Raw genomic sequence first — 14751 nt, forward strand, 5'->3', positions numbered from 1 at the left:
CGCGATCCCAAGATTTAGCCTTTAGCATCTTTCAGAATTAAGAAAAGCTAGGGCTTCTGATCCTATACAGTATCATTACATTTTGACAAGAACAAATGTCTATACAATGATGAGAAAAAAACAAACAACAAAAACAAGCCACCACAAAAGCATGAGCAAGGTTCTACACCAGGACTCTTCAGTAAATGCTGGTAAATATTGTGGGCCAAATTCTCTTTGCTGTGTGATTTTCACATGTCCATTGATTTCAATGGAACTAAGCCAATTTCTACTAGCAAAAAATTTGGCCCCCACAGTTTAATTTAGCAATCAAGTACTTGTAAGTATTTCTAGAACTATTAAGTTTGCTGGGGACATACCTGTATTCCATTCATGTCCACAAGTGGCCCAAGGGAGCTCTGTGGTAAAGCAGTTAAATAGATAGAAGATAGCCCATGCTAAAATGATGATGTAATAGACATTTAAATGTGCTTCAATAACTTGAGTAGCATATCCAATACCTGGAGAAAAAAATAGAGAAAAGAAACTAATTACAGAAACCATTTGCTTTTCAAACCAAGACCATACTTTTTTCTGCATATCTTAACATTATTTTTGCTGAAACATATAATGCATTAAAAAAAACAAAGAACTGGTTGTTACCTTCGAACAGCGGGCAAACTTTTCTCCAACATGTAATACCTCCTTCACTAGTAAACTGTCCCAGGGCAGTCTCCAGGAAAAATACTGGTATTCCACAGCAAATAAAGAAAACCACATATGGAATGAGGAAAGCACCTACAAGCAAAAATCAATGGGGAGCTGGTTAGAGAAAACAAAGATCCTTGAAAGAAAAGTGAAAAATTTGCTTTCCTTAACAAAGGAAGGATCCTACTAACCCTGACTCCTTTGAGTAGTACCACTGAAGCCAATGGAGGAAGCACAACTCATGGGAGAAAGGGTCAGGCCCTAAATTCTGAAACTTAAATTTCTATGTGTCGGTCTATTCACTTTACTCCTACAGTATTGTCTAGAAGGCAAGACACCTGCATCCAATTTCCAGCTTAGCCTCACACTTCTTGTATGATCATGGGCAAGTCACTTATCCACCTTGTGCCTCAGTTCTCCATCTGTAAAATGGGAATAATACTTCCCTGCCTCATCAGGGTATTGTGAAGATAAAATCCATTAAGAATTGTGAGGCACTAGGTACTATATGAGAATCATATAGATAGACAGAGAACCAATGGGACTATTCACAGGATTTAGCCTTTGATCAGAAGAAAATATACACCAGAAATTAAAAATTTTAACTTCACACACTAGAAAAATAACAAAGCATCCATGCTCTTTCTGAGCTTCCCACAGGAAAAATTAAATATGAAATATGTAATATATAAGTACAGTATAGTGCCAAAGAGTTGTACAGTAGCAAATACCATTCTTTCCTTTATTGACTAAGGTATAGCAGAAATAGTACATAACTGTAATTTAAAATTTGAAAACAAACACTCCTTTAATGTTTAGTCATATTGTAAAATATTTACATTCAACACCTGCAAAAATGGAGTAATAAATATTATCAGACTGGGTTATATATTAACAGAGGTGAGAAAGGATAACTGTGTTAGGTCAAATTCTGATCTCAGTTGCATTTGGTCCAATCCCCATAGATTTTATTGAGAACAGAACCCATGTAGCTAAAAACAAGATGAAGCTTTTTCACTGCAAAGAGAGCAAGTGAGAAGAGAAGACGCAGAAAAAGAGTTCCATCCAGCACACTACTCTGCTAATGAGACCAGGGGTGAGTTATAGCACACAAAGATTGCAGGTTTAGACCCAAGCAAGGGAAGAAGGAAATACATCTGGAGGAGGAAGAGATACCAAAGATGGCTAATAAACACAGTGTTGGATTAGACGATTCATACTCAAACCAGGTGAACTAATGCTCATAAAGGACCTAATTTTCTACCACCTTTACTCACATGGTGTAGTGCTTGTGAAAAGTTCCATTGACTTCAGGAGGGCTACTGGCAGAATAAGGCACTATTCACCATGAGTTCGGAAGGCAGAATCCAGGTCTCAGCATATTGCCTGAGGTTCCTGAATATACAACCCTGGCATATTTTAATTGAAGCTTCATTTAAGACTAAATGAAATAATTAAACCAGCACGAGGTCCATTTCAAAGTGACAAAGTTAAATTCACAGTCGCATTCCCTTTTTTAATTCAGTATGTATTTTAAAATATTGCCACCCACAGCACGCACTACTACACCTCTCCTACACACTGCAGAGCTTTAGTGGCAATGACATCTCCCCGAATCAGCTCTCTGAAAATGCAAGTATCTTTACTGACTAGCCTTTTTAGACTCTCTGTCCAATAATATGCGCTTACTTTCTGAATCTTCACAGCCAACCAAATGTTTCTGAACTTTGTTTCAGGACAACTTTTTAGTTGTATAAATAATCAAAGATTCTGTGTTTTAATCATAAAAAAAAGCAGAGGAAATTACAATGTTGAATTATGTTTCACTCACTTGGATCTAGAACAGGAGATAAAACAAAGTATGCTTGCTTTTCAGAAGTATAGCATTGCATCACGTGGACCTGCAATTTCAATCTGCAGACCCATAACTAAAGAGAGGTCTCTTCAGGGACCATTTCCTCTCCCAACCTCTAATGCATGGTTTCTCCAAATACTTAATTCTGCAGATCCCTCCAGTAAAACCTCCACAGTTTGAGAATTGCTGGTCTGGTCAAATCCTGCTTGGCCTACTCGAATGCATAGTCCTGATGACTTTAGCATAAGTACCTGTTTAAGTCAGGAGTGTGAGATTTGACTCTCTGGGACTGATTCTCCTCTCACTTACACCAGTTTTATGCTGATCCGACTCCACTGACTTCAACAGATTTACACCAGTGTAACTGAGAGAAGTACCATGCTTTCTACTCTCCACATAAACATAAACAATAACTGATCTAAAATTATAAAAGGCAATTTATCTTACTGGACAATCAACTATTACCAATAAGCCACATTCTTATAAACAAACTGAGATAATTAAAACTGCTCTTTCACAAATCTTGACCTGCATTTTACACATAGATGCATGTTTAAACCAAACCAAATTTTGATCTCAGTTCCAGCATCGCACCTACGCTCAGTGGGGTTGCACAAAGAGCTGAGAGCAGACTGGGTGAAATCCTGGTCCCACTGAAGGTAACAAAATGTTGCCATTGGCATCAATGGTGCCAGGATTTTGTCAAATTTTTTCATTACATTCTGTCTTTAGGATGCTGGAGTTTATTATTTATTTTAAATGTGTTTCCATCTAATTACACAGCAAACACAACTGAAGTATTTTCAATGTGACGCTAACATTGGTTAAAATGGCAATTTCACATTTCGACTAGCTAGAATATGCAGATATACTACACATTTAAGTAACAAGTAGATAAAGGGTACCACGGGAATAAGGGCGTGTTCAAAATGTTATTTCTCAAAGTTTTCTTCCACCTTCTCAGAAAAACCCTTGGGACAATTCTTACCAATTAGCATCAAATATGTTCTGCATTCCAGATTGTTATCTCTCTATAACAAAAGCACTCCCAGAAATCAACATGCACCATCTTAAGAACAGCAGAGCTATTTTTATCTCATTTTTGCCAAAGTGCGGGAATAAAAGGAACTAAAGCCACATTATAAAACAAACACACCTACTGCTACACAGTAGTCTTCAGAAATGTACCAAACAAACATGGGTCAGGATTATCCCTGGTGTTACTCAGTGGAGTGACAATGGAGATAAATTTGGCATTGTTGGCAGAGAAAACCTACTGATGAATAGGTCTTTTTATGCATGTGTACATATCAGCTACCAAGCACATTGCTTTCTTCCTAAGCTATCTGCTTTTACTACTGTTTTAGGCCTGAATTGGAAGAGTTTCTGTATCCAGCTGACCATATTCCGAAACTATTTTTTATTTTGATTAATCTTTGTTCCACTGGTAGCTATAGCACAGACGTAGTGTTTATTCATAACTATATTATATCCTATGTGTTTCATACAAACTATAAATAATACCTAAAATATGCTATATTTTGCATAACCCGAACTTGTGCTTTTCTCCCTTAAGTAACATTCTATTATTGTCTTCCACAACTTCATGTATCTAATGTTATTTCTAATATTTAATAAAAAGTGACTAGTATCCTTTCTGTAACTAACAAATTCAATGTCCTTTCCTGCCCTGTCTGGGGAGAAAATAAGCGAACAAACTTGGGTGCAATTGATTTAAAGGAACTCTGATTTAACACAGAACAAACCAATGATGCAGGTATGATAAGAAAACAATCCTCCTAGAAGTTCAGTCCTTGATTGCCATGTAGCCATTATAAAAAAAAACAAACAAACCAATTGTACTTTGCTAAGTACCTTGTTTTGGAAAATAAACAATTACTTTATATTGTAGCTTTTCCTAATAGGATTTTTTTGTTCTTGTTTTGTTTAGTTTTTGAGAGAATAAGCATGTGTATATGTTTACATGCACAAAAACATATAGTATGTAGTCCCATTTTAATAGTGTACTAGTCTCTTTTTCATGAGATGTTTCTACTAAAATGGGACCATTTGGGTGCAAATAGTTTTGAGTCACATTGGCCATTTTTGTACAATGTGGTTTCCACTTAATTTCACAAGATTTTGTAAGTGCATTACTGTCTTCACATAAACATGACATTTCTTAGAGGCAAAAAACTTGCAAAAGGAAACTGCAAAACATTTTGCAAAATATAAGTAAAATGTTCCATAATTTTACACAGCCACACAATCCTTAATGCCTCCATAGCAGCGTGAGCACTGAAGTCCTCTTATAAACACCCATTTTTTACAACCAATGCAAGAAGTCACCTCAAAGCATTTGTTTACTGTTTATTTACCATGTGTTTATGATGAGCTGTGAATCTACATGTGATGCCATCTTACCTCCTCCATTCTTGTAGCAAAGATATGGGAATCTCCACACATTTCCCAACCCAATAATCTCCCCTGCCACAGAAAGCACAAATTCAACCTTATTGTTCCAGTGGCCTCTTTCGTGCACTTTCTTATCATTGCTGTGGACCAGGTTGGTACTTGAGGCTTCAGGGTCCAAAGCATCTTCTGGCTTGCCATTAATTATGGGAATAGTCTTTTCGGCGGTCATGACTCTGTGCAGCCTGGGGGGGGAAAGGATAAGAAAAAAGTATGGATTTTTTAAATCACTTTCACAAAACAACAAATGACCACTCACAAATCCCTCATCTGATCTTTGGCTTTGCATGTCCTATAAATAGACAGGGGTTTGCTAGAAGGTGCTAAAAATGAAGGAGATGCCAACTTTGCTAGATCAGACAAGTTCCTCCTACTCCAAAAAGGTGGTGGTGTGGGATCATTTAGGTGCAGTAGGAGAATTAAAGACCCCCATACGGCCCCCTTTCAGAAATCCCTCCCCCTGCTAGGATCCCAGCTCTGCAAACCTCTCAGCCACCACCGAGACCAGCCCAAGCACATCTGACCGGCAGCCTCATACACCTTCCAGCTCCACACAGATACAAGGGGGAAGGGGAAGAATGGTTCCTGGGCTCCCCGGAAGAGCAGGCGCCCCTACTACTCACCCAGGACTCTGCGTGTTCTGATGCGAGAGGGGCAGGGTCGCTGGGGCTCGGCTGGGCTCTGAGCGGATCCCCGTGGGCTGCCACTGTCCGCCCTGTTGCACTGGAGCCGAGAAGCTGCAGGCGCCCGGCGGCGGCGCAGGGTGCAAGGAGGACAGGCAGGGGCGCCTTATCCTCTCTCCGTCAGCTGCTGCCCGGTTCCCCGGCTGCAGGGGATGGGACGCTCCCTGCTACCCACGCGGCGGAGGAGAATTTGCAACTGCTCAGCCTTTCCCGGAGCGATGGTGTAACACCCGCCTCCCCCCTCCACCCAGTGCCGTCTGCCCACCGCCTCCTCCGCCCTGCATCGCATCTGGAGCATCCCAGCCCGCTCGCTCCCCCGCCCCCTGCCACTGACCATCAGCCCCCCGCCCCCTTTCTAGCTGTGTGCGTCGGGCGGGGGGTGTTTCCGAGCTCTCCAGGCAGGGCAGGTAGCCTGCACCCAGCCCCAAGGAGCAGCCTGGGAGAGGAGGGAGCTGTGAGCAGGTAGGGGAAGGGGAGCTCACGGCAAGCTTCCAGCTGTGCTTGTCAGGGGAGAGCCGGGGTGTTGCTGGCAGCAGTGGGAAGAGCTGTAGCCCACAGCCAAACCCAGTTCTGGAAGGGCTCAGAACCCCAAGCTTTGCAGCAGCCGCTGTTTATTATTAATCAATTACTACTTGGGTGAAGGGAGCACCAGGTAGGCCCCCATCCTACCCAGTGGGGTCCCCCACAGTTAGCAGGCATCCTCCGCTCTTTAGAGTCTTTCCGTCCCTGGGCAGTTGGTATCCAGTGCTGCCCTCATCTCTTTCTGATCCCCCCCCACACACACACACCATTCCTGTCACCCCTTATGCCTGGCACAGCCTCCATCTGACTGGGCAGCAGATGCTGGTCCTGTTCCTTTTCAAAATCTCTCTTCACAACTCATTCCTCAAGGGCACAGCTTCCATCACTGCTAAGCTGTGCTCCAGCTCAGGGCGATGGTCCCACCCCTGCCTCTGATCTTTCTTTATGCACCTTTTATTAATACCCAAATCTAACAAAGAATCATAGAATTGTACGACTGGAGGGACCTCAAGAGGTCATCTACTCCAGTCTTCTGCACTCATGGCAGGACTAAGTATTATCTAGACCATCCCTTCCAGGTGTTTGTCTAACCTTGTCTTAAAAATCTCCAATGATGGAGATTCCACAGCCTCCCTAGGCAATTTATTCCAGTGCTTAACCACCCTGACAGTTAGGAAGTTTTTCCGAACGTCCAACCTAAACCACCCTTGCTGCAATTTAAGGCCATTGTTTCTTGTCCCATCCTCAGAGGTTAAGAAAAACAATTTTTCTCCCTCCTCTTTGTATCAACCTTTTATGTACTTAAAAGCTGTTATCATGTCTTGTCTCAGTCTTCTCTTTTCCAGACTAAACAAACCCAATTTTTTCAATCTTCCCACATAGGTCATGTTTTCTAGAACTTTATCATTTTTGTTGCTCTTCTCTGGACTTTCTCCAATTTGTCCACATCATTCCTGAAATGTGGCTCCCAGAACTGGACACAATACTCCAGCTGAGGCCTAATCAGCACAGAGTAGAGTGGAAGAATTGCTTTTACCACACTCCTGCTAATACATCCCAGAATGATGTTTGCTTTTTTTGCAACAGTGTTACACTGTTGACTCATATTTATCTTGTAATCCACTATGACCCCCAGATCCCTTCCATGGTACTCCTTCCTAGGCAGTCATTTCCCATTTTGTATTTGTGCAACAGATTACTCCATTTAGGAAGGAACACTTTGCATTTCTCCTTATTGAATTTCATCCCATTTACTTCAGACCATTTCTCCAGTTTGTCCTGATCATTTTGAATTATAATCCTATCTTCCAAAGCACTTGTAACCCCTCCCAGCTTGGTATTGTTCACAAACTTTATAAGTGTACTCTCTATGCCATTATTTAAATCATTGATGAAGATATTGAACAAAAGCGGACCCAGAACTGATCCCTGTGGGACCCCACTCATTATGCCCTTCCAGCATGACAGTGAACCACTGATAACTACTCTCTGGGAACATTTTTCCAACCAGTTATGCACCCACCTTATAGTATCTCCATCTAGATTGCATTTCCCTAGTCTGTTTATGCGAAGGTCATGTGAGACAGTATCAAAAGCTTTACTAAAGTCAAGATATACCACATCTACCACTTCCCCTACATCCATGAGGCTTGTTATCCTGTCAAAGAAAGCTATCAGGTTGCTTTGACATGACTTGTTCTTGACAAATCCATGCTGACTGTTACTTATCACCTTTATTATCTTCTAGATGTTTGCAAATTTATTGCTTAATTATTTGCTCCATTATCTTTCTGGATACAGAAGTTAAGCTGACTGGTCTGTAATTCCCCAGGTTGTCCTTATTTCCCGTTTTATAGATGGGTACTATATTTGCCCTGTTCCAATCTTCTGGAATCTCTCTCGTCTTCCATGACTTTTCAAAGATAATTGCTAATGGTTCTGATATCTCCTCAGTCAGCTCCTTGAGTATTCTAGATGCATTTTATCAGGCCCTGGTGACTTGAAGACATCTAATTTGTTTAAATAATTTTTAACTTGTTCTTTCCCTATTTTAGCTTCTGATCCTACCTCATTTTCACTGGCATTCACTATGTTAGACATCCTATTACCACCAACATTCTTGGTGAAAGCTGAAGTCGTCATTAAGCACCTCTGCCATTTCCACATTTTCTGTTATTGTTTCCCCCCCCCATTGAGTAATGGGCCTATCCTGCCATTGGTCTTCCTCTTGCTTCTAATGTATTTGTAGAATGTTTTTTGTTACCTTTTATGTCTCTAGTTGTATCTCATTCTTTGCCTTGGCCTTTCTAATTTTGTCCCTACATACTCCTCCCTTATTCCCTGCCTGTTTCCTGAACAAGCTGTACCCTTCTATGCCAATATTCCAGTCATGTGTATTATCCCACCAAGTCTCTGTGATGCCAACTATGTCATAGTTGTGTTTATTTACTAGCATTTTGAGTTCTTCCTGCTTATTCCCCATACTTCTTGCAATAGTATATAGACAGACAAATAAGGTACTGATCTGATTCCCCCATCCCCCAGTTCTGTCTTGTCTCTCCCTTATCCCTACTATAACAGCCCATGCTCCCCCCAGATTCTGACCCTTTTCTCAGGTCTCCATGTTTTTGATTTACCTATGAGCTTTGGTCACCTGCCCCCTTAGAACCTAGTTTAAAGCCCTCCTCACTAGGTTAGGCAGTCTGTATCCACATATGCGCTCTTCCCCTTCCTCGATAGGTGGACCCAATCTCTGCTTAGCAGACCTTCTCCTGGAATAGCATCTGATGGTCAAGGAAGCCAAAGCCCGCCTGGCCGACACCATCTTCGCAGCCAGGCATTCACCTCCAGGATACATCTGTCTCTGCCTGGGGCCCTACCCTTGATTAGAAGGATCAAAGAGAACACAATCTGCGCTCCCAACTCCTTCACCTGTACTCCCAGAGCCCTGTAGTCACTTCTGATCTGCTGAAGGTCATACCTTACAGTATCATTACTGCCCACGTGGATGAATAGCATGGGGTAGTAGTCAGAAGATTGGAAGATCCTTGACAATCCCTCCATAATGTCTCAGATACGGGCCCCTGGCAAGCAGCATACCTCCCGGGATGCCATGTCAGGGTGACAGATGGGTGCCTCCATCCCCCTCTGAAGAGAGTCACTAACCACCACTACCCCACGTTTCCTCCTGGGAGTGGTGGCTGCGATCCTCCCAGTCTTGGGGGTACTTGGCTTCTCCTCATTGCTTGTTGCCAGGGCAGCATATCGGTTTTCCATCACCATTGTGGGTAGGTTGGGAGTAGGGATGGAGCACTGCCTACTGCCAGAAATAATCAGCAGCCTGTGTCTTCTCTGTGAGAAAGCCATATCCTCCTCCCCCTGGTGGTGTGACAGCAGTCCTATGATAGCTTCCTCAGCTTTGGCTGTCTCCATATGAATGCTCTCAAAGACTTCCTTGTGGGCACAGATGCTCCTCAGCCTAGCCACCTTCTCTGGTAGCTCTCCCACCTGCTTCCGAGTGATTCCACCAGCAGGCATATTTCACACTGGATGATCCCCACAGCCTCCCAGCCTGAATTTCTGTGAGTGGGAAATCTAGGCCACAGTCTCTGCAAATCCACACCAGGATCTGGGTAGAAGCATCCATTGTTAGGTTGTCTTTCTGGATACAGGCGTAGGTGGAGGAGACAGGAGCAGCGTTGGCACTGGCGATGCAGCCCTTCCTAACCACAGCGATTTTATTATGTCTCCCTCCTACAGACTCCCTCCCAAAGTCCCCTGTTTGCGGTCCCCACTTTGCTAGCTCTCCTTGGTTGCTTAGCCTCTGTCTTTTAAGGCCATCTATCCTAGGTCAGCCCCACCCCCTCATTAATCGCACATGGGGAGGGTGATCACAAGGCTGATTGAGGCTGATCAAAGATGATCAAGGATAATCCAGGGAGCAAAGGCTCAAACAGTCCCCCCGACACACAATCCCAACTGACTCTGTAACTGAAATAACCTGAAAGAGAAAGAAAAACACGAATAGCCAAACAAACTCACTCACCCCAAGATTAGTACTCACACCTTGTTCGTTCATCAGAGGGATCTCCTTCTCCCACTCTCAAACTCCCCTGTTTGCAGTCCCCTTGTCACTCATGATGGCCCATGAGTTCTATTCTCCTCCCTCCTGTCTCTCATACTCTAGGGACGACTGAATTCAATGCCCATGAAAGATACCAGATTTGCAGCATGAGGGAACAAAGTTTTCTATTTATCCATAGAACAGACACTGCATGGAGAGCTGCACTGCAAGCTCCTCCACCCTGCCATGCCAATGTGCCTAACCTGGAGGGGCCACCTTCAGGGATATAAAGGCAGTGTAGTTTCCAGTCAGGCCTTGGACTCCCTATTGGCACTGTTCCAATTAGGGTCAACTATGATGTGGACAGTATGGGCGGCTGGTGACCCAGTTGTTGGAGGAGGCTAGCCCCCGACCCCTCCCCTTGTGCCTGAGGCATCTTCCCCTCCCCCTCTGCCCCCTCACCCCCTTCTCTTCTGCCCTTCCTACCTACCAGGAGCTCAGAGCACCCATCATGGCTCCCGGCCCCAGCACCGGGCAGCTAGTGGACAAGGCCCCAGCCCTGGTGCACCAGGCGGTCCGAGCGGGCAGCACAGCCCCAGCACCAGATACCAGACAGATTGGGCCCGGGAAGACCACTGGAAACTGCAGGAGGGAGCCTGGCTTGGGGATGGGCATGAGATGCTGTGAGTGTTTGCTCACGACTGAAGTGGTTAAGATTTGAGCTGGTGACCTCACAATGGTAGGTGTTGTACCCCATTCCTGAGCTCCTGAGCCATTCAGTCCCCTATTATTTTCAGGGTTCAAAAAGGGAGTTAAACAGCTTGCCCCCATGAATGCTGTAGTACAGGCACAGTTTTGTATTTGCAATGCAAGGCTTCCCACATTTTTTAATTGATTTTTTCACTCTGCCCTTTTTTGAAAACTTCATCTGAGTGGGGGAAAAACTGTCTCTGGAATGTAAGTTGCAGCTCACTTCCTCTACTAACCCAGAATTACAGCTCACTCTCCTCATCATGAATTCATGCCCAAGTCCAGCAGGAGCTTTGCACATGGCATGCAATCACAGCTGAACTCACCAACTCGATGAGAGTAAATCTTGCAACAGAGCTGTACCATAAGACAGGAGATGGGTGTTCAAGGTTTGATTTATCTTACGATCTTGCTTGCTTGTAGCAAGATGATCATCTACACTAAAAAGATTCACAAAAAAGAAAAGGAGTACTTGTGGCACCTTAGAGACTAACAAATTTATTTCTCTCTAAATTTATTTAGTCTCTAAGGTGCCACAAGTACTCCTTTTCTTTTTTGTGAATACAGACTAACACGGCTGCTACTCCGAAAACTAAAAAGATTAAAACTGCATTTTTCATGCAATGGCAGATCCTGGACCCAGCACATTCCCTGAATAGCCTGGCTGTACCTTGGGGAAGACTGGAGGAGGATAATTCCTCCTGCCCGCTCTCTGCTCCATGGCTACTAGCTGAGCAGCAAGGCAGCAGCAGCCTTCACAGCTGTTGTTACTTCCAACCTCCTCTCCAGAGGGAAAAGGGCCAGTGGATTCACTTAAGGCCATTGTTTAAAATGATGCATCGAAACAGGAGTTCCAATTCCATCCTATCACTACCAAGGAAACCACGCCAAAGCCTGTATGCGGAGAACAGATATTTCTCTTACCCAGACAAGATTCCCACATGCCAAAAATTTTTAAAACAATATACATGAGAGGATAACATGCCCCAAGCATGCTGGGAAAGAGCCACAGAGAACACAGCATTCACACAGAGTCTTGCCATGGAGTTAAAACAGACAGCATTGTCCTGGAGCAGAGCACACCACACCCAGACTGTCCTGTGACAGCTGGAACTCACTGTTCTTCCTGATTTAGAGTAGCAGTGTTATTCTGTATTTGCAAAAAAGAAAAAGAGGACTTATGGCACCTTAGAGACTTACAAATTTATTTGAGCATAAGCTTTCGTGAGCTACAGCTCACTTCATCGGATGCATTCAGTGGAAAATACAGTGGGGAGATTTATATACACAGAGAACATGAAACAATGGGTACTACCATACACACTGTAACCAGAGTGATCACTTAAGGTGAGCTATTACCAGCAGGAGAGCGGGGAAAAAAACCTTTTGTAGTGATAATCAAGGTGGGCCATTTCCAGCAGTTGACAAGAACGTCTGAAGAACAGTGGCGGGGGGCGGGGGGGAATAAACATGGGGAAATAGTTTTACTTTGTGTATGACACCATCCACTCCCAGTCTCTATTCAAGCCTAAGTTAATTGTATCCAGTTTGTAAATTAATTCCAATTCAGCAGTCTCTCCTTGGAGTCTGTTTTTGAAGCTTTTTTTGTTGAAGGATAGCCACCCTCAGGTCTGTAATCGAGTGACCGGAGAGATTGAAGTGTTCTCCGACTGGTTTTTGAATGTTATAATTCTTGACGTCTGATTTGTGTCCATTTATTCTTTTACGTAGAGACTGTCCAGTTTCACCAATGTACATGGCAGAGGGGCATTGCTGGCACATGATGGTATATATCACATTGGTAAATGCGCAGGTGAACAAGCCTCTGATAGTGTGGCTGATGTGATTAGGCCCTATGATGGTGTCCCCTGAATAGACATGTGGACGCAGTTGGCAACGGGCTTTGTTGCAAGGATAGGTTCCTGGGTTAGTGGTTCTGTTGTGTGGTTGCTAGTATTTGCTTCAGGTTGGGGGGCTGTCTGTAAGCAAGGACTGGCCTGTCTCCCAAGATCTGTGAGAGTGATGGGTCATCCTTCAGAATAGGTTGTAGATCTTTGATGATGCGTTGGAGAGGTTTTAGTTGGGGGCTGAAGGTGATGGCTAGTGGCGTTCTGTTATTTTCTTTGTTGGGCCTGTCCTGTAGTAGGTGACTTCTGGATACTCTTCTGTCAATCTGGGTAGGCTCTGTCAATCTGTTTCTTCACTTCAGCAGGTGGGTATTGTAGTTGTAAGAATGCTTGATAGAGATCTTGTAGGTGTTTGTCTCTGTCTGAGGGGTTGGAGCAAATGCGGTTGTATCGTAGAGCTAGGCTGTAGACAATGGATCGTTTTGTGGGTCTGGATGAAACTGGAGGCATGTAGGTAGGAATAGCGGTCAATAGGTTTCCAGTATAGGGTGGTGTTTATGTGACCATCGCTTATTAATACTGTAGTGTCCAGGAAGTGGATCTCTTGTGTGGACTGGTCCAGGCTGAGGTTGATGGTGGGATGGAAATTGTTGAAATCATGGTGGAATTCCTCAAGGGCTTCTTTTCCATGGGTCCAGATGATGAAGATGTCATCAATGTAGCACAAGCAGAGTAGGGGCACTAGGGGACGAGAGCTGAGGAAGCATTGTTCTAAGTCAGCCATAAAAATGTTGGCATACTGTGGGGCCATGTGGGTACCCATCGCAGTGCCGCTGATTTGAAGGTGTACATTGTCCCCAAATGTGAAATAGTTATGGGTGAGGACAAAGTCACAAAGTTCAGCCACCAGGTTAGCCGTGACATTATCGGGGATACTGTTCCTGACGGCTTGTAGTCCATCTTTGTGTGGAATGTTGGTGTAGAGGGCTTCTACATCCATAGTGGCTAGGATGGTGTTTTTAGGAAGATCACCAATGGACTGTAGTTTCCTCAGGAAGTCAGTGGTGCCTCGAAGATAGCTGGGAGTGCTGGTAATGTAGGGCCTGAGGAGGGAGTCTACATAGCCAGACAATCCTGCTGTCAGGGTGCCAATGCCTGAGATGATGGGGCATCCAGGATTTCCAGGTTTATGGATCTTGGGTAGCAGATAGAATACCCCAGGTTGGGGTTCCAGGGGTGTGTCTCTGCAGACTTGTTCTTGTGCTTTTTCAGGGAGTTTCTTGAACAAATGCTGTAGTTTCTTTTGGTAACCCTCCATGGGATCAGAAGGTAATGGCTTGTAGAAAATGGTGTTGGAGAGCTGCCTAGCAGCCTCTTGTTCATATTCCGACCTATTCATGATGACGACAGTACCTCCTTTGTCAGCCTTTTTGATTATGATGTCAGGATTTTTTCTGAGGCTGTGGATGGCATTGTGTTCTGCACTGCTGAGGTTAAGGGGCAAGTGATGCTGCTTTTCCACAATTTCAGCCCATGCAAGTTGACGGAAGCACACTATGTAGAAGTCCAGTCTGTTGTTTCGACCTTCAGGAGGAGTCCACCCAAAATCTTTCTTTTTGTCGTCTTGGTAGGAAGATCTCTGTGGGTTAGTATGTTGTTCAGAGGTGTGTTGGAAATATTCCTTGTGTCGGAGGCATTGAAAATAGGATTCTAGGTCACCACAGAACTGTATCATGTTCATGGGGATGGAGGAGAAGAAGGAGAGGCCACGAGATAGGAGAGATTCTTCTGCTGGGCTAAGAGTATAGTTGGATAGATTAACAATATTGCTGGGTGGGTTAAGGGAACCACTGTTGTGGCTCCTTGTGGCAT

General features: G+C 44.0%; 1 protein-coding gene across 1 annotated transcript in view; it reads right to left on the reverse strand.

Annotated features, from left to right (window-relative positions):
- The window catches only part of SLC6A11 (solute carrier family 6 member 11), a 178109-nt gene extending 171935 nt beyond the window's left edge, over positions 1 to 6174 (reverse strand). Inside the window, exons 1-4 of the mRNA XM_038410956.2 lie at positions 5638 to 6174; positions 4967 to 5199; positions 643 to 777; positions 360 to 500 (exon numbers count right to left, since the gene is read on the reverse strand). Coding sequence (XP_038266884.1) covers positions 360 to 500; positions 643 to 777; positions 4967 to 5186 — 496 coding nt within the window. The 5' untranslated portion in view covers positions 5187 to 5199; positions 5638 to 6174. The remainder of the gene's footprint in view (positions 1 to 359; positions 501 to 642; positions 778 to 4966; positions 5200 to 5637) is intronic.
- Between the last annotated feature and the right edge of the window lie 8577 nt (positions 6175 to 14751).

The sequence above is a fragment of the Dermochelys coriacea genome, chromosome 7 (genome assembly GCF_009764565.3).
Source record: "Dermochelys coriacea isolate rDerCor1 chromosome 7, rDerCor1.pri.v4, whole genome shotgun sequence".
NCBI lineage: Eukaryota > Metazoa > Chordata > Testudines > Dermochelyidae > Dermochelys > Dermochelys coriacea.